Source organism: Haliotis rufescens, unplaced genomic scaffold (genome assembly GCF_023055435.1).
Source record: "Haliotis rufescens isolate VD_foot unplaced genomic scaffold, xgHalRufe1.0.p SCAF_4, whole genome shotgun sequence".
In the NCBI taxonomy this organism is placed as follows: Eukaryota; Metazoa; Mollusca; class Gastropoda; order Lepetellida; family Haliotidae; genus Haliotis; species Haliotis rufescens.
The window spans coordinates 7,806,912-7,831,435 of record NW_025964112.1 but is presented as its reverse complement, the minus strand read 5'-3'; the positions used below and the strand labels follow the sequence as shown (position 1 = coordinate 7,831,435).

At 38.5% G+C, this 24,524-nt stretch overlaps 1 protein-coding gene across 5 annotated transcripts in view; it reads right to left on the bottom strand.

The window, feature by feature from the left end:
* Positions 1 to 24,524, bottom strand: part of LOC124135861 — a 141,080-nt gene that overhangs the window by 41,678 nt on the left and 74,878 nt on the right. For 4 of the 5 annotated variants that reach the window (XM_046501503.2, XM_046501501.2, XM_046501502.2 and 1 more), the window contains one exon: positions 23,437 to 23,472. The exons of the other annotated variant lie outside the window; for it this stretch is intronic. In XM_046501503.2, coding sequence (XP_046357459.2) covers positions 23,437 to 23,472 — 36 coding nt within the window. The remainder of the gene's footprint in view (positions 1 to 23,436; positions 23,473 to 24,524) is intronic. 5 annotated transcript variants of the gene reach the window in all.

Sequence of the window (24,524 nt, the reverse complement as noted above, 5' to 3'; positions counted from 1 at the left end):
TTGAATTAGGTGAATCTACATACATGTGTTACAGAATCAGTGGAAAACTCATAAATCATCAATCTTGTCCCATCGTAGGCCATGGTGAGAAATGGCCATAGTCTCACAGCAGTAACAACATATGCTGGTTTGATAAACAATATATCCATAAGCGTCACTTCAAAACAAAGAGAATATCAGAGTATGCACTGATACATGCTTAAAAGACTTTTCAATATGTTTGCCCCTGTGGCCATGTTGAAAATGTACTAGAATTCTAGGAGAATTCTTTTGGGACAATACTGTTTGGGTCATCCATGCAAAGGAATTTACAAGACTTACCTTGTTTCAAAGAAATGATGATGTCAATGACAAATGGACAAAAGATATGAATGATTTTGTCATCCAAGAACATCTTAGTTTACAAACAACAAAAAATATCAGCCTCTATTTATTTGAAGTAATAACCGTTCTTACAAGCTTTAAAAAAAGGAGGAAATGAACTTCAATATCATGTCTTAAATGTGTTTAGTTAAACAAAACTATCTTATTGTTAAAGTTTCACTGTGAATTTCTATTTTCAAACAACTCATTAATATTCTTGTTCATTATATCATATAATAATTTGAATTGACAATAGCTTTTCATGATAACCAACAGTTCATATTTAAAAAAAACCATTTATCATTCACCCATGGGCACTTCAGTACACCATGAGCTATTTTAATGTACAATTGGTATTTTATGTAGAACAGCTAGTAACAAGCATCAATGCCCTTTTGACATCTAAGCTCAGTGAAGTGTAATAAACAGGTTAAGGGAGCTTACAGAGACTAAACTTGAAATTCAGGTATGCGAGATATTAACTTCAGCAACACGAGACCAGCATACACCAATCGTGTGCAGACTTTTTAGCCAACAATTAACTAGACCATGACAAACCATCACGAAATGAACTCATCAACCTATCTCCAGTACAGCATGGGCTTACTGTGGCCAACCATGACAGACGTGACTTTAATATCAACTTCAGGAATCATGTCTACAAATGACTGATGGTAGTGTTCAAACAATACAAGATCAAGTCAAATTTGACATTATCGATTCCGAGAGAGATAAATTTAGACCTAACCTAATGTTTTCATCAAATAAACCTCATGATAATGATCCCATCTCCTTAATCCTGTCTTCTAAATTTGCCTGCAGCAGAGATGGAGTTTGTTGACTTTACATAAGCAGTGTATTCACCTCTAACTTGACAGTCACTAGACTGTGACAAAGAGTTAAAATTAGACCTCTTTGACTTTTTTTTATCTCTTTATGAATCTTTTTATCCGTTCATGAACTCACATTGTTCTGATGTCATGCTGAATACATTGTTCTACTATTCACTACCTGCACCTGAGTGAGCCACATACAGTGACAAGAATATAATCATTGGAACAGACTTGTTGCACATGATGAATAATTACAACAGGAAACATGGGATGTGACCTTCTTTGTTCAGTTTTGTTGAGGTCAGTGAAAACATCCCATCCTATCACCAAAACACGTTGATATTTCGGATACAATAGGCTTGGTATTTGAAAACATGCTGAACAATATTTCAATATGCAGATATCTAATGGTTTGAATAATAACATAATTATCACCAAAAAATCACTGAAATCAATAAACAACTTTCAGAGATTTGTGAAATATTTTGTGGAACATGTATTTGTGGAAAGTTAATTGGTCATCAGTACTGGCACACTAATGCTAAAACATTACCAGAATGGTTGAACAGATTATTTTTTGGTAACAAAATATTTTTTTAGTCTGTGAACATACCTTTGGTCAAGACCATATTTCTATCTATGGTTCCACGGGCCATATATAGTGGTGCAGGTTAGTCCATTAGCTAGGGAGCCGGTCAGTGTGTTAAGGAATGCAACATGCAGTTTGGAGACGAGAATGAGACAGACAGGTCGGGCAGCATGCAGCTGATCTCTCACCGAAGGCTCACAGGCTCACACAAATGAAGGCCTCAACTGATTGACAACTGAGAAACACAAACTGTGAGGCCTGGTCTCCTGACTAGCTAGGGTAGTCCTGATCAGGGTAATCTGTAGATCTTTCCCCACACACTACACACTCCAGCCGAGATATCAGCAATCCTTCTAGCTGGTCCTCTGTATGTTACGCTCCACGTGTGTACACCATGTCCTCTTCCTTCCTCTCAGAGCACTTCAAGATTCTATTACTCATCAAAAATCCAGGTCTCCCCAATCCTAAGCTACAATGCTGTATGGTAGTGAAGTAAAATGTTGTCCAGTCGGTGTAGTAGAGGTGAATGGACTGGCTATTGTCAGCACATATCTCCCTTGGTTCACTGACAGTTCTAAATGGCAGGTCAGCAAATGGGGTCAGGGCTTGCTGTTTGCTCTACATTCACAATCTTCTGTCACTAACTCACTAAGAAAGCCTCATCCACTCCTTAGGTCACAGCCCTCCACCGAATCCCGACATCACCCCAACAAATGTCTCAGGTGTTTCAAGGGATGGTCGCCTCAACAGATGTCATTGCACATGAGTAATCCCGCGGAAAATGTCCACATCCAGCCAGTTATTACGTGGCTGGCTATTTATAGAATGTGCATAGTGCTAGTTATTGACCAGAATCAGCAGCAGAAGCAGGAGTGGAGGGAGGACCTCTGTGGTGGAGTAATGGGGGTCTGCTGTTGGCTGTACTGGCCCTGTAACCCAGGCTGGTAATTGCCACACTAGATGCACATGTGATCCCCTCACAGGAGGAAGAGTGGAACAATACCTGCGACTCACTACAGACTCACGACACAAAGTGATGATAAATTACAGTATGAAATATCTTCGTAATGTGGCAACAAAATACAGTTTTATTTGCATAGGTGAGACCAGGCTCAGAATTGCATGTTAATAATTTTGGAGTAGGGACTGCGATACTGTAAGACATATAAGGACCCTTGTGTAATACTGTTCGGGTTACATATAAAATGATACCAGTGTGATTCAGGAAATATTGACTGAAGATGATATTTTTAGTGATGACTAATCTCATTTGGTGACGTTCGTGTGCAGTATAAGCAACAGGTATTTTTTCACACCTTATACCAACAAGATGCTAAACTTTCTATTACCACAAAGGTATATGGCCATACAGATTTTAAAGCCTGTTCAAACAGGTGTGTCCAAGCAACAGTCATATGGTGTTAATCAATAAATCAACTGAAGGGTGTTTATTATCTATGTAAATCAATGAAAGTTATCAAGTTTCAGAGATATATATTTGCTTTTGCATATCCAAAATGGCTCAAGTAAAACAGCATACTGATATTCAGACATGAAAATAATACAAACACTCCCACACCATATTCAGACTTTGATAACTTTGGAAGGAATGACAAAAAAAATTCTATGTAATTTATTAATTTTGCTATTCTGTCGATTCATAGCACATGGTAATGCACAACAATTTCATGCACACTTTTGCAAACTTTAAATTAAAAAGTCATCCTCAACATCACGGCTTCGTGTCCAGGTAACTGCCCGTACAGTGATGGATCAAGATCTTAGTCAGGGGGGCCACAAAGGAACCTCACAGACCATGAGCTGTCCAGATGCTGGAGGGCAAACACCACCAGGTCCCCAAACAACACAAACCTATTGCCATTACTGCATGCTTCACACAGGGAGGACAAACAAGTTTACGCCACTTAGGACATGGCACCCTCCCTGCTTTGTCTATTGGTTGTTACATAATCCAAATTTCATCCCTGACCTGACCATTCACATCCTCCTGATAATGACCTCATCTTGTCTGTCCCGCTGATGGATGTGGCAATGTTTGTGTAGGTGCTTTATGACCCTGCATACCACATCTCATTCAGATAAGGGTAGGGGGCAAAGTATCACCTCAAGGATCCCCAGGAGAGGTCTCAATGGGGCTGTTATGGACCTAGTCTATACCAAAAGCATGGATGAAACACGTCACCAATTTGAAGATGTGTTTGCACCATTGATGCACGAAACGAGCCACAGTGATTGTCTATATATGTATCAAATTATATCAGTTGTCTGAAACCAAACATCATTTTGAAATGATTTAAAAAATGCTGATACAAAGGGAGCAATTAGTTGTTGTTTTTCCATTTTATTGTACTGGTATCCAGAGGACAAATGGATGACCAAGAATAAGTTAAATTCACTTCAAATATCATCTCCCCGAGGCAAGAGAGTTAACTGACTATAAAAGCCCAGTTTCCACCCTTGCCGAACTAGGCTGGTATTATGGAGTTATATTTTGGCTGGACTAACAAGTCTATGCATAGTCCAATCAAAATCGCGCACCGAAATTGAAATCCGGTTCGTAAACTGTCATGCAGATTTCGGTTGATTGCAGGATTTGCAAAGCATGTGCACCACCAACTCGTTGTCAGCAGATATTTTCAAAATCTTCTCATGTTTTTAATCAAGGTGCTCACGTGATTTGATGAATTTTGCGATGTAAGACCCGTTTTATCACAATATAGATCTTGATTATTGATCAGATCGTCCTGACCGGGCGCAACCATTTTGTGTGAAGCAAACGCAAGTGATACGAGAGGTGGAATCTGATTGGTCCTTAGGAGAGGCTTAGAAGGGACATAATTGGTAATAGCCACTGGTGGCGCTACGATCGAGCCCAGTTATTCCAGCCTAGTTCGGCAAGGGTGGAAACTGGACTTTTGAAGTCAGTTAACTCTCTTGCCTTGGAAAGATGTTCAAATATATCGTGATGCATTCCCTTTTGGATAACTTAGGAGTCAGAGGGATGATGGTATGCTTACCCTTTTCACAAACACCTGGGGTTATCACTGTGTGTCAGTGATCCATTCTTAAATTGCTTACTACTATTTTGCCTTTACTCCCAATGGAATCTGTTTCAGGGGATAATTGAGAGCTTTATTGTCAGGCATTGACATTTCATATTTGCTTTTCATCAAATGATTTATTTCCTATTACAACATCTCACTGATACATGCCAGCCTCTGGTTACTGGAGGCCAACACTGCCAAGAGACCATCTACCAGATACAGACAGGTCTGAAGCTAAGTGATTCAAAGACATGGCCAAACACATGGTCAGTACATCAGTATTCAGTCTATCAGTAATATTGAATCATAAGCCAAAACATGTTAACCAGGGCCAGGAAGGCTGATTATTCATGAGGAATATCTGGCCATCAATCAGGTCAGCAAATACTGATTCTCCCAACAAGTCACAGCGGTTCTCCTAAATGAGACCCTGTTTTTCCATTATGCTGCTACTAATAACTACCATAACGTTACACCATGAGCAGGCATCGCTGATGGACAGCAGGGAACTGGCCATGTGTGCGTGCCTGCAGTTTCAGGATGGGTAATTTACCTAACAAGTACCCTTGGAATATGGTAAATACAGCATGACATGAGGGAAACCTTGTACACTTTCAGTGTGTGAGCAGGGTTTTGCATCTCTTTTAGCAATACTGCTGCCACATCACAGGGGACACACTATGGACTTCACACATTTAGAGAATCAAACCCTGGTCTTCAGACTGATCACTGAAAACACCAACTACCTAACATTTCCTCAAAGAGTGCCTCATATACTGTCAGGGATGAAGGTCGTTGGCCATTCAAAAAAACAACATCACCTTCCATTTCTGGTAAATATGGGTCCCTTGACCCAAATTCTGAAAAAGGGCACACATTTTTCATATGTATTCATATGTACTCTATAGATGAGACCACAGCAAAAACATTTATTTGGATGATCTGACATTGTTATGTAGCTTGGTTAAGCCATGACACTTAGACTAATTGGTGGCGGGTGTGGCCGTTAGGGCAGGGCATGGTAACACCTGGTGTCATCACTGATTTTCAGTGATCCATTCATGTAATATTCACCGCTATTTTGCCTGTTACGCCCAATGGAATCTGTTTCGGGGGATAAACAAGGCAGGTTATCCTTGGCGTTGATTTTTCATATTTACAAGGAAACCTCACTAATCAATATTACTTTGTTTCTATAAACATAATACAGATGATTCTTATGGCCACTAGTCTGGAATTACTAGGTTCCACTGTATACAGCCCTGACCAGTTTTGTGAATGTTAAAGGTCTGCTAAGGGCAAGTAGAATTTCAAACATTTTGGGGAAGTATAATGCTATATGTTATCACATTTGACTGGTAGATGTTCTTGCTTATTTCCATCCCTCTACAGGGTGTTACAAGAAGCACCACTTGTCTTCAGATGCCCTAGTTTTTGGCATGTACACATGAGATCACTGCTTCTAACACGAGAAGAGGCAATGTGATGATGGATTGATTTCTGCAGCTATGACTAAGGGTCTCTTGTCCAGCTGTTGCTACAAGTGCTGCAACCACATAGATTAAACTGTCCTACCACTCAGCCATGTTGAGAGGTCACACACTAAATGTCACTCACTATCATAGCCTTCAAGAAGAGCTCAACTTTTACAACATTATAACAGAAAAACTACAACAAAAACAACTACATCCACACTTAATCAGCTGGCTCAGAAGATGACAAATTCAAAACACAAAGACATGTTAGATCCAATAACAAGTGTTCAAAGTGTCACACCAGCTGGGGACATTATACCTGCATATCAGTAGATTGTTAGAATTATAACTGAACAAAAAGTTTGTATTTTGGCCAACAGGAATTTGTTAAAGGTACCTTACTATATTAAAATCAAGTTCCAGCTGAACTGTAAAAAGCTGCAAATGTGGCATAAGAGCATATTCAGTTACTCACCCAATTGTTAATGACCGAAATTTCAATAGTAATAAAAATCACAACCTTCCAAACCTTAAAAATTATACATAGCAAATAATAAATAACAACTTATAATTTTCACAATTGACTAAGGTGGACTCGAGCATAATCAAAATGTCAAATTTTAAATCTGACTTACCTTAACTTACCAATGGCCACAACTAACGTTCTTGTAAACTGTGTAGTGACTACTGACAAGCATGAATGCTTATAACTCAGGGGAGTTGACAATCACCATGCCTGTGTCCCAGTAATATAACAGGCCTGTCAGCTTCTTGCTGTTACCAAGGTGGATTAGGACATGGGCTTGCTACAGGACAACCTGCCATACAGGAATCACCTCACATGCTGGTCATACTGGCCGGGCTGCTGATATATCTCCACACAAAGCTGGAGGAGCACACTACCTAATGTTTACTATGGAATGTTTACTAACACATACTTACTGACTTAGTTCATGTGGGTTTCAATTAAACTGATTTATGTATTATGGTGGAATGTAGGACTAAGACTGACCATACAGGTTTCAATAGGTCTTTGTGATAGTGTTTATGTCAAAGGTAGCAACACAAAGACAGCATCCTAATATTCAGGAACTTTTGTTTTGTAGTCCAGGGGTCAGTTTCACAAAGTGATCTTAAAGGATTAAAAATTCCCAATGACCCATTCTTTATCATATGCTTATGACAGTGCTATGCCAAGACCACTTTGTGGCATAGAGCCCAGGGGTCAGTTCCTTTAATGATCTTATTGCAAGGACTATCCAACTCTATGTTACAAAGTGGGAGTTACAAAAGTAGTAGCACTAAGGAAAGGCGTTAAGTCTTGTTAAGTATATATATATTACTAAACTGTTCCAGTTGACATCATGTTACAACATGGTACGACCATGGAACTTGTATGAAGCAATATTTAAAACCTACTTTGATATCTTGATGTTGATACTTCATATGCAGATAGGGTATATTGGAAGGTGATTGTAGAGCTGATTTTGTACCTAGAATGAAATTCCTAAACAGATATTACCTATACCTGTCGTAGGGATACCATAATGGATCCCATCGCCAAGATGGCTGTAGAGTGAGGCAGTATTTCAGCTATATAACAGCAGCCTGTAAAATAGCTGGTAACTAATGGTTGACAGCATGGGCATCAATCAATGCCACAGGTACATGGTGACATCCAACGAGTGTGTGAGTATGGTGTTACGTAGCTTTTAGCACTATTTAAGCAATATCACAGCGGGGAAGACCAGAAATGAGCTTCCCACATTGTACCCAAGGAATCGAATCCGGGTCTTCGGGGTGAAGAGTGAAAGCTTTAACATCTAGGCTACCTACACCATTAGCCCTACATCCAACAACGTCTCACAATGTGACACCCAATCATCATTCTAGTCACTCTTGTGACATGCATGAGGTACTGGGAACCTACTGGGAATCTCGGTAGGGGTAGAGTGAGTGAGTTAAAATTTAACATCGCATCGGTATTATTTCATCTGTATAGCAACAAGAACAAGTTCATATATATACAAGTGAGTCATGAATGCAAAGTTATATTAAGAACAAATTTTATCAAACATGTTGGGGCAGAGAGGATCATACCAAACACTTGTATAGCTACCTAGGCAGGCCATCTCTCTGATCTGGCTGGAATAGTGTACCATCACACTCAAACTGCATGTACCAATGCTGACATTATAATTTACAGGTCACTGGGATGCAAGTTTCAGTCCTAACCACACAGTGGGACCATCATGCTATGGCTGATACATTGCTCACTACTGCACACAAACTGACAGACTATCACAAACAAGCCATAACTCCAACATGAAATAGAACTATCCTCCATAACCCCACTGTGAAGTAGCCATTTCCAGCATCATACCCCACAGTGACTTCCTGCAGTTAGCAATATTATGATACCCTTAGTACTAGATCTCACAGGACATCTAATTACTATCACAAAGTGCAATGCAATACATTTGGTAAATTAGTTGTGGGGAGTTTCTTATTGATTATGTGTACAATGGGGAGCAAGACTATTTATTAATAACCTCACATATGCCTTCCTGACCTCTTCACGGAACCCCATTGCATCAATAGGATGGTATTGATTCAATGTCTGGAATCAGCCACAGCATTCATCCTTTAGAATAAGGTTGCGCCAAAAAATGGATAAGGTATTTCTCTGTATTCAATGTACCAACATTGCTATTTTGGACCCACTCACATCCATAATGGACATCCCAGTAATTGTAATCTGATCACTAGTATTTCCTAGTCCTGGGTTGTTTTGAAATAGTGTGTTCATGGAAGCCTATATATTTAGGGTGAAACGATACACCGATATTCCAATGCATCGCGATACACGATACGATATACGATAAACGTGGGCCCATTTATCGATACGCCACGATACGGAACGCAAATCTCAAGTACAGCGTTTCCTCGCTATTGTGCCTTTCAATAAACCGCTAACTTGGTTATAGCGCGCGCTAATGCATGGCTCCCAAAAACATACTTACATTTTTAAGCTCAGGTTTTACACTGACAGATGTTTTTCCCCATCTCATAAAACATTATCAGCTGATCACCGAAAGCACACAACACTGAAAATACCAGTCAGCAAATCCAAACTGAAGTACGCAATTCAATACCATTATTATACTATCTTGTTATTAAAACGTGTTCATTGTATATCTGGACTTGTGTTTGTAATATATTTTATTAATTTTAGTCAAAATTTCATTTACCGGTAATATTGTTTTCATTAAGTTATGTGAAATCGTGTGTGAAGAGATACAGCAACCACGGTCAGATTACCGCTTGTGACGCATTAAAACGAACTTTAGTTGCTAGAGAATGGATACATATATTAAAAATGCCATACTTTGACTCGTTAAAAGTCATATTTGTGGCAATTTGGCTAATATATGTCAACATAACGTTTTCGCAATCGAAATACATGTAGCGTGGGAAGTCCCTAGGGTGACTGGTCAAATTGCTCCATACGTAAAAATATCCTGCAACAGCAATCACCAGTACCAAAATGCTACGCTTGTGGTTCTTATAATTATAAATATATATATAGTAAAAGCTGCAACTAAGGTAACACGATATTGGAATAAATTATTCCTGATAAAACAATAATTTCAGATACAATTTCTTCGACCATTGCATCAAAATTCTTTGAAGTTGTATCACTGGTGGAGTACATTAATTATTTTCTGGTGTTTGAACTTTGAATTGTTTTGAAGGAAAGTTGAACAACTTCAGTAGTCTTGTTATTACAAAATAATTTTGACTGTTCCAAAATCATGAAAGGTTCAATCTTAACATGCTTTAAGTCTTGTTTTTTTATCATTGCGTATCGAGGTACATATCGTATCGTGACCAGAATATCAAGATGCGTATTGTATCATGACCTTCCTGTATCGTTGCATGTTAGACCACAATGGCTTTATCTGTTCAACAAGGACCAGTGTAGCAGCAATGGTCATGGTAATGAGAAGGTATGAGTGTATGCCTCTTTGGGCAATATTCCAGTAATTACACACATGCGGATACCATGAGTCGGCTTCATACATTGTACCACATGGGGAATCAAACCCAGGTTTTGATGATCAAACTATTCAACATGGATGGAATAAACAACTGGCCTAGTAGCAACAATGAATATCAGTCGAATTAGACCTAAACATAGATAACAAATTGGCACTATCCTTCTTGCCGGGTCTGGTGTACCAGCATTACAGGTTTCCCGAAGGACAAGTACAATTTCAGGCTTTTTAGGGGTGTCCTTATGTTTTCATTTTGGGGTCTTATAAACTTTGCATCCCTGTTTCCGCCAACTGTTTCCAATTATTCTTGAAACATTTCGCTTTCTATAGATTACAAACACTGCCTTACAAAGATTGCCGATGAGCAAGACAAACATAGTATTGACCATGAATTCCTTGCAAAAGTGCATACAAGACATGTTTCCAAACTCCTTTACTTGCTAAAAAAGATGACATCTAAATCTAGATACTGAGCGAGATAATGGCTAAGGTATCGGTTCAGTTATGACAGAACCTAGGTAAAAACTTCCACACACATACAGTGCAAGTAGGTGATGATTCATGACCCATTTCAAGATTAGGCTCTGATTTACGATCAGTTAACCAAGAAATTTGAACGTAGGGCAGACACTGCCATGTATGTGTAGTATACATGTTGTGAGCCTGGAGACATGGGATGGCTGTTGAGGAAGATGGCAACACTGATATCACCATCTCGGTGCAGCTGTATCTATCCCAGACATTGATTGATAACAGTAGAATTACAACACCATGGCTAAAGGTTAGACCAAACAAACCATAACCAACTGTATCAAAGTCACAATGCTGACGTTATCTCAATATCGAGCCCTGCAATCACCCAGCCTTCAAAGAACTGGAATTAAGAAAATCACTCACATGGAAAGGTTCAAAAGAGTTGAAAATTCACTGAAGCTTTGGACAAAAATCTCACGGCTGAGGAAGGTCTTTCGATCAATGAACACATCAGACAAAAATGTTTACCTTCCATATCATAACTTTATCTCAGAACTTTGCAATCTTTGGCAGCTGTCCCATACAAGCTTAGGTTTAAACCTACCTGTCAAACTGACATAAACCAACAGAATACTGGGTCCATGTGGCAGGGAGCCAAATGTTTCGGTTGGTACTCCTCAAAGACATGACATCAAAGAATGCTTATCTGTCGTCCAACACAATGGCATTTAACAAACTGCAAACCTACAAGAAGCAATTTGCTAAGACAGCAGATACTCACCTGTGCTTACAGCCTGTTGGTGTTGTGGTCTGGTGGTGACAGTATGTAGAGCGGATACCACTTGTTTCAACTAAATGTCACATCTGGCCCCAACACAACAGTTATATGAGGATTGTATCTCACAACATCCTGTGAGAACAGGCAGTGACTATAGATCAAGTACTTTGCCAATCCATAATTTCATGTGAAACTGTTCATGTGTTAAGTGACATGGCAACCATTTCAAAAATCACTATCATTAATAGTATTGTCAGTAGCAGAAAGCTGACGCTTGTGAGTTCAAATCAAGAGTAGCACTGAACAACTTCGGTATTTTAAAGAAACCCTCATCAATTTACTTTCCTCTTTGTGTAGGGGCGGTCGGGTAGCCTAGTGGTTAAAGCGTTCGCTCGTCACGCCGAAGACCCGGGTTCTATTCCTGACATGGGTACAATGTGTGAAGCTCATTTCTGGTGTCCCCCGCCGTGATATTGCTGGAATATTGCTAAAAGCGGCATAAAACCATACTCACTCACTCACTCACTCACTCACTTACTCCTCTTTGTGTAGGACCATTCCATCAGGTATCACAGGAAAGCCCAATGAACCTCATAGGCTGGATAATGTAATGATCACTTTGCAGGGGCACCACAGTTGAGGGGGACCCGTAGTCCTAAAACCATGCTTCTATATTTTTCATATACATTGAACCTCCAATATACTTCACTTAAGCCTTAAAAATCATGCTAGTAATCTAGCACAAGATTACACAATTGTGTTGAGGACAAGAGAAAATCCACTGATGGTAGTCCTCATTCACTAAAGCATTCGAGGGCGATAGTCCTGAACTAGTTCCCAATGTTTTAAGTTCGCTAACTGAATAAAACTGACAGAAAATGAATACAGTATGGGTTGAAACTTTTATCTTGTTGAAGCATGACCAGCTACAATCTCTGAGGACTAGTGACATAAGTTTTAGTCCTTTGGACTAGTCTTGAAAAAAAAAGAATTTCAAAGGCTGCTTTACTTTGGGACTGTTGACATGCAATAAATTACAAGAATGATCCCATGCAACCACTGCAATCATTGTATGGTCACTTATCTCAAGTACATATCCTATCGCTACTTGTTTGCAATAGTTCACCACAAGAGTGAAAACAATAGTACAAAACAGCAAAGGGATGAAATCAGTACATACCAACATGTAGAAGGTGTGTGTCCAGCCAGAGAGTAAAGAGCACATGCACAACACATCCCCTGCCAAAATGTCACTTGCCCCCCGACTCCCCTGGCTGTATGTGCATCAGGTAGACACACCACCATGTGCTGTCTAACACCTACCCTCTACCTTATCTCCAGCCCAGCGACTCTCGGTCAGCTAGCTGTTGTCTAACATCTTGATAAAACTGTGTCAAAAAACATGCTCCCTCATCAAAATGCAGACTTTTTACAACAGGCATGAATTATTCCAACCTACTTGAAGCCATAACAATTTTCTAAAAATCATAAGTAATCCTCCACCTGTCAAGCAGCAACAGCTTGAAGATTTTTTTTGGGCAAATTCAGACATTCAGTGGAATTAGCTGACATTTATCATTTGACCAAATGTTTCTAGCATAAAACACAAAAAGTAGCAATGTGAGATTGGTTGGAGGCACTTGATGTGGAGATCAAGGTACTTTGTTAAATAACAAATAAGAATTCTTTAATTTTGTTGGTTAATCATTATCCATATCACCTGAATTTCAATCCATATAATGAAACAATTATTTTCAATGAAGATCTAACAATAGGAAACTTTCCGGAAACTAACTAAAACTGTCCTCGAATATTGACTCGTTACCTGAACTTGATACTCTCACATTTTTATATTCTAAAGACCCTGTGGGGATTCCTGGTCAGAATGGGGTTCCCAGCAACCTATGCTTGTCTTATAAGCAAGGCGACTCAAAGGATTGGGTGGCCAGTCTTTGAAACTTGTTGATTGTGTGTCATTGTACTTGGAGTGTGTTTGATCATAACATCGATCACTGGTCTGACTGGAACAGACTTGATTATTTACAGCCATCATAAGCCAAGTGTGGCGCTACAAAAACAAACATACCACTACATAAGATACATGAAAAGGCCCTCATCACAAGATCCATTTCTTTTGAACACACAAATACCGGACCTGTCTTTTTCTTATAAAACTAAGAACATAACTATACACTTACCACACATTCAAAACATATATTCTATTCAGTAATGTATGGCTCAAAATCACTAATATTTACTTAGTCCCACTGAATCAATAGGTTAATATGCCATATCTCCAAACATTAAAACTCAAAATATTTCAACATAACATGTTATTTTAAACAATATCCCTTTCCACTTCCAAACAACTACATCCCCCAAATCAGATTTTCATTCTTTTCCCCCAAATCTACTTCATGTTTATAAACAGACTTTGGGCATGACACAACATAGGAGCCTCTCAGGGCTATCTTAGGTACAGGAGTAGCGGACACCTCACCTGGGCAAATACCCTTGCTGGGCTAAACCTACAAGTAAACAAGCCTAATACCACCAACACATATGTTCCAAACACGAGAACCTCAAATTCACCAAAGAATGTCCACACATTTTGTTTTTCTCCACAAGAACATGACATGCATGCCTTTGAGACAGGGGTCTTTAAATGAAAGCAACTGTTTGAAATTCATTAAAACTTCATTCTAAATTGATGCTGTCTGTGTTGCCTGGAGCCTTAGTTTGCTGAGGGTATTAGCACCAGGAGAACAAATAATGAGAATATCTCCTGCTTACTGGTGCGTGCTTGCCCCTCAGGTGTGAGTATAGCAGGAATTTGTATGTCACTCACAGATATAAAATATATCATCTCTCACAGATATCTTAGAGGACTCAGATGGAAAAAGTCAACATCTCTGGAACATCTGTTTCTCAAAACATAAACTGTAAAACAAGGTTTTTATGTCACCAGTGTTCAGAATATGTGGTGAAGGCCAGCTACTCCTCATAACTCTCATGTAGAATTTCAGAAATTAGGCCACAGTTATCAAAGTTATATCTATTATAAATGAAAATATTATAATTAATGACCTTAAGAAGAAACTACATTCTAAACCCTTAAGGATACCCAGATCCTCATAATATAAAAAACATCAACCAGTGATGAACATGAAAGCACTGAGCATTGCATCATAACACTACTGTTGTCCTATTGGGAAGATCTCTCAAACACTGGCTTCATACTACACACCCACATGGAGAACTGTACCAAGTTTACTGTATTATAAGCAGATAGAATAGCCTCTGGATAACCTCACAATCCATATCAATGTTCTGATGTACAATAGTTTCTCATGCACATCCTGACACAAAGATATCTGAGACCTCCCAAGTGAATCTTCAATACTTCAATACATCTCTTCAGTTTGAAAATGAAGGGGTTTAACATTGTGTTCCTGATTATTGCACACACATGGCAACATGCCTGCACATGTGAGTTTGTACTAGTCCAGACTGATGCCAGTTTTATAGTGCTACCCTTCTGATATACCATACCACGAATACCCAACTCAAACACATTATATATAGTATATACAGGGCGCCCTCAAAATTAGAAATAAGGGGCACTTATCAGAATATAATTTTGGTGAAAGAGTTGGAAGATAGTAAATTTCATGGTTTATGCTGACAGCCTGAAATAATACAAAAGAAAAGTCTGTGCGTTTTATAAACGACAGATATACTTTTCCAGAATTTAAATGACCGAAATTAAGAGTCCATATAACACACAAGTGTGTGTTATACACGAATATATAAGGCTAGTGTTCATTGATCAATCAGAAGGGTGCTAATTGGGATTGTTCACTAGCCAATATATTAGCAAATATCACCATGGGCGCTTATAAGGGCGGGACGCTTATTACGTTGAATACAGTATTGTACACAGACTTCGAGCCGACCAGTCCTTGTTTTAGCCCCCAACAAGTAGCATATTTTAACGTCTTAGGTATGATGCAGTCAGAGATCAAACCACCGACCAGGAGATATTTTCAAAGAATTTAGTACAAACTGTCATTCAAAAACTGGCTTTGATAATGTACATCTATTTCAATTCTTCAGCCAACCCCATATAACAAAGGAAAAAAGAAGATAAAACACAAATGTCTCTCAGACACCAAAATACCAAAATAAGGATTTGTCAATTCAGAAAAATATGACTGCAAAACATAACATACAAAGAATCAAAATTACAATTCTTTTTTTCTTTTTCTTTTAAAGGTCCAATGAAAATGTTAATATCCAAATACTTTTACAAGCATTTCAACCTCCTGATGCACATTTTGTCACAGAAGGTTCAGTGTTCATTCTAAAGACAAACAGGAATGCAAATAGCCACCGCACACATGTGACTTTACAGTCAAATTCCTTAACTTCTCTAAAGTGAAGGAATGTTAAAACACAAGTTTGTTCAAGAAACTTCAGTTTTACCTGAGTTTGAAAAGCTTGTGTCTAGAAAAAGGCAGTCTTTATCCTGTTGTTATCTCCTACACGCAGGAATGTTACATATCCAGGATAACACACGGATACATATATATAGTTCTACTTCTACACACATTCTGTGGCTCTACACTGGGGGGTAACACAACTAGGTTTATATCGGGTCATGTTACACACAAGTCATTACACATTTCTCTGTGAGAAGGGACATTAATTTGTTAATTTGAGACTAATGATTCCTACTTATTGGGCAAAAGCCATAGCATTGTTGTTGTCTTTGGTGTATATCAGCTGATTAATAGTCCACTTTGGTTATTTACTTTTCTATAATTGCTTCGGGGTTTCAAAGTAGAAGTGTCACAGCTGGCAATAGATAAATAATGAGATTGATTTGTTAACATACCAAATGTATTTCTATTCACATCTAATCAATACACTTATCACATATGTATTCACACACACATGAAATATCTATGAGGCACAAGAGCTCCAACTAAATATTCACCATGAAATTTTACAAAATTAAATTAACATTAACAATATAGTAATCATGACGGCTGTCAAATTTTATCCATATCCAATATTCTGATTGATCTGGTTCTGTTCCAAAGCTCATATAACTATGAATGGAGCCTGTTACTTTCAGGAGTATGGTTCTGTGCCACTTCCTGGGCAGAAATTAACATATTGTATGTTTGTTGTTTAATGTCTTACTCAGCAATATTCCAGCTTTATGACGATGGCTGTCGGAGTACCGTGACACGCCATCAACCATGTCACTGAGCCTGATCACCCGATCCATTTGGTCACCTCTTACGATCAGCATAGGTTGCTGGGGACCAATTCTAACCTGGAATCCCCACGGGGTCAAATTAAAATAAGTCTTAGACTTTACCCCGAGACAAGTAATACATGTATTCACTAAAGACTATATAGATAGCGACATTTGTTTGTGGACTACCACATTTACTATAGGGTAGCATAATCACTTTAGCTGACAAGTGAAAAAAAATTAAATTCTAACACTGCCTTGATTCAGAAGTATACTGTATTGACCAAGAATGCGCTTCATACATTGTACCGCACTCCAAGAACTGAACCCTTGCCTATGGCCCGACTAGAAAATACCTTAAACGCAGCTACCCAATCACTACCCTCAATATTCCATAAGTGTACTGAGCCCCTCAAAATTAAACACGTTCCACAATATCCTATCCCACTGTGCCAGGTCATATCAGTTACACATAATAGGCTATCACATTACTGTATGTACATATTCATCAAAAAAAAAATGGCTGAACATAATAGTGATTTCTTGTGCAGACAATGGTTGTCCCCAGCCAAGTTGGTTTCCTGAGTAAGCCGGTTCTCATTCCATATGACAGGATCCAATGGTTTAGTTTCTTGCTTATGACACATTGATGTGATATATTTTGTGTAAATATCTTCAAAATTTCCAAACCAAAGTACTCACACAAACAATAGACTTCAGGAATTTCAAGAATATTTCATTATATGGCAGTAGATATTGTAAGTTTATTTTGTTTTATTGTGATTTAGAGTTACCTCCCTTGCTTCTTCAAAACAAACAGCATGCTTGATTGTTTGAGACATTTCGTGATGTGACAGTTTCTAGAAGGCTGGCTGCACCTAATAGTATATACAGGAGACATGATGCTGACTCGAGGTCTTATACAACCTGACTTACTTCTACTTGCCTAGTGTGGATGGGATACTCTGAAAACATCAACTTCATGCAAGCTTCCAACACTATTTTGGATTCAAGAAAGGAGTATATGCCTCTATCAAGACATTTGACAGAGACTTAATTCTGCATATTCATGACAGCTCTGACATATATTCTTGTGCCTGTTACATATTACTGCTGCTGCCACTCATCTGACCCTGTGTTTTGCCTTTTGTGATTGTAATCAATATAATTTGTTCATTATTTGTTGATTTATTGATTATGGTCAGTTACTGATTTCACAACTTAGTTCTGTACAAACCAATTTATAGGTTAATGTTCGCATTTCAATTTGGATACCACCTCATAACACTCTTCAAATAAATCTGTGAAGGCAAGGAAATCTCAACGTATCAGTGGGACATAGTGTTAAGTTCAAACAGGGCATCTACATTCATCACCAACAAATCAAATCAAATCAAATGAGAATTGTTTGAATAATTCAAACTAATAGGTCTCTTGATTAATGACTGTTCATAAGAAAATGTCAGTGAAATTCATCTAATTTCAAATTAAACTGATTTGAGCTCAGATGCTGTTGGGATATGATGACACGCTATCAACCAAGTCACAGATCCTGACCACCTGATCAGAAGTTATCATTGAAACAGCATTTTCAGATAATTTCTGCGAGTGATTTATATACCACTATTCTTGCACCACACATTTTTTTTTAAAAAGATATCTAGCTGTGATGAATAAAAAGTTTATTGGTGAGAGTGGCAATTTTCAGACTCGGCATGTGATCATTCGAATGCCACTGACAAATTGTTCCCATGTAGTTGCATTATGCAGTCATTCAGTGAGTGGGTGTATGTGATGCATGATTCTACCAATGTCACAGCAATGGACTTCACTCATTGTACCATATACGGAATCAAACCCAGGACATGAGAAATGAATGCCTTAACCACTGGGCTATCACACTGCACTTCAAAGTAGGTCAAACCTTGCCCTCCATCACCGGTGACCCAGTCTTGTTAGATGCTGCCATTATGTGTGCAGAGTTGCTTTCCTAATATGCCGTGATTCTATGATCATGGGTATGAATTCCAGAGTCGCCCCAATTATGTTTCTAGGTTTGTCAGCACCATACCCATGCTCATGGGTTCCCGTGTAAGACCTGCATCACTTCAGGGTTTCCTCCCACATCAAGCTAACATTCCAAAATACTAATTAAACACTATCACTGAATTGAACCCAAATCACTATCACTTTTTTTATCATGTTTGACAAAGCAATCATAAAACTGTCAACACATTACTACAATTACATAGAAGTCATACTGCCATAAAGACTTGCCGATCTTGGGTAAATGTATTGTGTTGGAGTTTCACCTCGTGTAAACATCATCATAATGTACACACAATAAAGTTCTACAAACACAACCTGGTGTTCAATGAAAACCCATAACAAATACACAGCTCACTCACACAAATGACCATCCTCCAATCAGTTAACTGACTATAAAAGTCCAGTTTCCAACTAGGCTGGTATTATGGAGTTACATTTTGGCTGGACTAACGAGTCCATGCAAAGTCCAATCAAAATCGTGCATCGAAATCAAAATCTGGTTCGTAAACTGTCGTGCAGATTTTGGTCGATTGCAGGATTTGCAAAGCATGTGCACAGCCAACTCGTTGTCAACAGATATTTTCCAAATCTTTTCATGCTCACGTGATTTGATGCATTTCACGATGTAAGACCTGTTTTATCACAATATAGACCTTGATTATGGATCAGATCGTCTTGACAAATGACCACATGATAATAACATGAGTGCTGGTTCTGGGTAGTTAATGAGATGAAGCAATGATCTGAGATGAGGAAGCAAAATATGAGCACCAGCGTGGATGTTGCTGTTGCGCCCCACCTTGTCAACGCCGGTCAGTCAGGCAATCAACTCATTACCTCATTCACAACATCAATGACTGCCTGGTCATTTCTTACGATGTAAATAGGTGAGGTGTGGTGAAATGGGGTTTAACACCATGTCCAAGATCATTGCACTTATATGTGCATGTGGCTGTTTGTACTAGTCTGGACTAAAGCCGATTTCATAGAGCTAGCCCACTGAGATACCATGCCGCAGTTTAACATGAATACCTCACTCAGATTCTGTATACTGACTCCGAGCCAACCTGTCCTTGTTTTTAGCACCTTAATGGAGAGGGCCAGTACTCTCTTTTTACGTCTTTTGGTATGATAGGCCAGGATCGAACCCCGGCTCTACCGCTCTCTAGACGGACGCTCTACCACTAGACCATTGAGGCTGTCAGTATGTAAATCGAATATTAAATGATGAAAGTGATTCCTAAGTATATTTGAAAATATTATTGTTACTTTCATTTTTTTGGATTGACTTTAAATTTATGGAACATTTCTATTGGACAATGTCAGTGTTGGTGCCCTGTCTACTTGCCCGACCAGGTCTACTGAATAGCCTTAACTGTTAATATACAAAATATTATGAGCTGAGCATGTCAGACAGAAAGAAATTGCAGTAGGTAGACTAGGGCTTCAGGCTAGTGCCTAAAGTCGCAAACTGAAAGTAACACAACTAGACCAAGTGAAGCGTTCCCCAAGACAATGTAGGTGATGAATCACAAACTACTAGAAAGAAAATCAGCCCAGAAACCTTTGCACTGAGAAGTAAATGTAGCTAGTTGTATTTTACATTAACTATAGCTCATAAACACTTCACTCCACATAGGATACCAGGCTAGCCCTCATTTTTAATGCCATTTACAGGCACAAATGACTGTTATAAATGTCCCATATCCACAGGTTTTCATCCCACTCACTTGACAAATATTAAATTTGTGCAGCTTGCAGGTCAAATACCTGTGTCATACTGGAACATGATGTCTCCATTCATGCTGGCAAAGGGATATCCTTCAAAGTCAGTAACAATTGGTGAGTAACTGTGAGGTTTAATGCACATATCAGCAAAATTACAATCAATCACTCCGTACACAAGTGGGTTGCATACAATATGCACATATGTTGAACGAGACAGTTTCTCCCTCAGTGCAGTTGCACTAGCAATCAGTTATCTGACAGTCCCAACTCAACATGACACAGGTGCACCTCCATATACTACATCTTGACAGCCCACCCACTGCATTTCACATATGCCTGTCATGCTATGGTGCAATGTGCAGTCCCTCCCCGGCCACACCTGTGCAGCGCTACTCCAAGTAATCATCAGGTGCACTGAACGATGGGTTGATAAGGCCAGGGTCAACAGGTGACATGCTTTACCGCAGTATAAGTGTTTAACACACCCTTATTTTAACATTTTTCAAGTAAGTGCCCACACAACTTAAATCCCATTGCATTAAGAGCCTGGTAATGAAAGGTATAACATAAAATTTCAATTTCACCATGACATAGATTTTTTAAATTGGGTTATCTTTTCAACAATAATGCATTCTCCTGAATTTAAAAATAGTCTTATTACTTTTGCATGATAATAGTCCTACATTCATTGGAAAAAACCAGTTCACTCCATCAGCTAGACTTAACAATTCAACTCAAATTTTAAAGAACATCAACAAGTAAAAAACATAATGCAAAGAACATGTGATAAAAGCATCTGAAATCTCAAACCATTATGCCCAAATGTAATTAGTTATGACACATATCCCGCTCACTCTCTTCCAAATGGGGGCTGATGCGTGCATGAAAGCATTCCTGGTGATTTTAACATCAAGCACACATATAACCAGCAACACATTAGTAGTTGGGTATTTGGGATGACTTTCAGTTACCATCAAACACATGGCCACATGTCAGCCTAATGTCTAGTCCTCATGTTTCTGAACAGAGCAGACAGTGAGGCTTCTTGAGTACTTGTTTATTGAAGATTGAAGTCAAAACTATCACTAACATTAAGTTTCAGAAATGAAAATAATTTATCAAAGTTTTAAAAATAATTGTCTTTCAATAATAAAACAAAGTAGACCAGAGAATCGCGTTTCTTTGCCGAAGAGGTAATCGGATAGCATAAACAGCTTATTATCAGGTAATGAAGAAAACAAGTTGGCATTATTCTGCACAAGTAATTAATTAAAAATGACCTGAACATACTTTAACTTATATGTCATCATATCTTGTTGATAGGTCACATTCATAATAAAAGTATTAGCCCTATTTTCACTGTGAGAGTGTTTCCTGTTGGGGCAATGAAAGCAGCTAAAGGGAAGTAACTTGTATTTTGTGTTTTACAGAGTAAGTGCTTCTATAGCAGTGGTAAAACATGGCTCCAAATTATAGTGATATATTTTAGCCAACATCAACTTTTGCAAATGGATATACTGCTGGTATCTGATCAATCATGACAGCCATCAATCCTGCCACAAAGACAGACATAATCTTCTTCCATTTTCTTGCTATATATATTCCTCATGAGATGACAAGATTAGTTAAAAAGTTGTGCTAAGACATTTATATACACTAGCTATCGCCTGGAATTATTTGTACAAAGATATTGCTGTGCACCAAATGCATGCTCTTTCTTTTCTCTTTATATATTTTCAGAAGGACAGGGGGTTATTTAGGACGGCAAACTATGTACCCATGACAGGTAAGCTGGGACTAACATTTTTATTTTGTTCAGAACTGGGAGTAAATGTATTTTGAACACTGCTTTCAATGCAGTAATGTAAAACTTAGCATGCCAGGACCCCTCTTTATTGGTACTGTTATCAGCGAAATACATATCACTTACAAAATAGCCATATTAGTTGTAGTGAGTGAGTGAGTTGTTTTACGCCGCTTTGAGCAATATTCCAGCAATATCACGGCGGGGGACACCAGAAATAGGCTTCACACATTGTACCCATGTCGGGAATCGAACCCGGGTCTTCGGCATGACGAGCGAACGCTTTAACCACTAGGCTACCCGACCGCCCCCCATATTAGTTGTAACTATAATAACATGTATTGGGAAATTTTGAAATCTAATCTAGGAATTTTTACTTACAATTGCTGCAGATTTGAGGCCTGATATTGGCCTCTACAGGCTCTAGATAAATCCCTCTTGCAACATCTGGAGCGCTGGTTTGTTTATTTGTGGCTTGTTTAATGCTGCACTCAGCAATATTCCAGCTATATGACAGTGGTCTGTGAATAATCGAGTCTGGACCAGACAATCCAGTGATTGATATCATGAGCATCATTCCAGGCAGTTGGGATACGATGACATGAATCAACCCTGTCAGTGAGCCTGACCACCCACTAGTCACCTCTTACGACAAGCATGGGTTGCTGAAGACCAATTTTAACCCCGATCTTCACGGGACCTGCAGCTCTGGAAAGAATAGAATCCCCAGTCATGTCCCATCCACCACCCAGTCATGTCCCATCCACCACCCAGTCATGTCCCATCCACCACATATATTTTCACTGTGTTGACAAGCGAGGCGTGCCATGGACTGATCATACAGAAAGCATGTTTGATTCCAATGAATAAACAAATACCATTCATGAACACAATCTTATTTCAAATAGCAAAATCAAAAAGCAACTGCCACCACATGAACAGAACAACACTTGCCTGGTGTATCTTCCATCTGAGACGGTCTTCCCTTTCCTTGCAATAAAACAGACATAATATGAAACTCAGATCATCTTGACTACCATGCTAGTGTGCGAAATGTGCATGTCCCATCTTAAACGGTAGAGGAAGTTACGTGTTATGTGAACCCGTTACCCATACATGGGACTACCTTGGGTGTGAGTGTGTGTGTGTGACCACTCATACACGCGAAAAGCCTGTCCATGGACAATGGATTTCTGTATGAGCACAAAAACGTGTCTATAAGATTTATTTATTAAATATTAAAACAAAATTAAGTGCAGTTATACCAGTTATCAAATTACATGAAAGGAAAATTTAAAAATTAAAATTTGTAAAAAAATGGATTTTTTTTTTTCAAAGGTGAGTTAGACTAGCGGTCCTTTTACAGAGGTATAATTTTAGTATTTTCTCAAATTCTAAAAACTTATTCATTACAGAGTTACAACATATATCTACTATTTCAGGCACACAATTGAACACATGTTTGTTATTGCGTTGAAACATGTTTACTTTCTTCAAAATGGTGCTTTCCCTTTAAGGTGGTTCCTTTTCTTCCAGATATATCTTAACTGAAAACATTTTACTAATTATGTACATGGACATTCCTACATCTTAATTTGAATCATGCCTGACATTTGCATTTTCAAAGTTATTTTAAATAAATACATAAATGGCTGTGTAAACTCCAAATTATTTCGAAGTCAAGGAATTTTGAACAATCAATTTGATATTGATAACTAGAACTGTTGTCTCATCAATTTGCATAAAGAAAACACCTTTTATCAAATCCTGCAACAGGAAAAAGATTCTATTAAAATAAATACCAGAATATCTGATCATCTTTTGAACCAGAGTTGATATATATTGGCAAGTTTGCTAAATGTACCTCTATACATAAATAACTACTGACTTGAAGGGGAGGTGGGGTGGATAAAGTGTTGGTTTGTTACAGCAAAGACCTGGGTTCAATTCCCAACATTGGTACAATAGGTGAAGCCCATTTCTGGCGTTCCCTGCCATGACATAGCTGGAATATTGCTAAAAGTGGCATACAACTATACTCA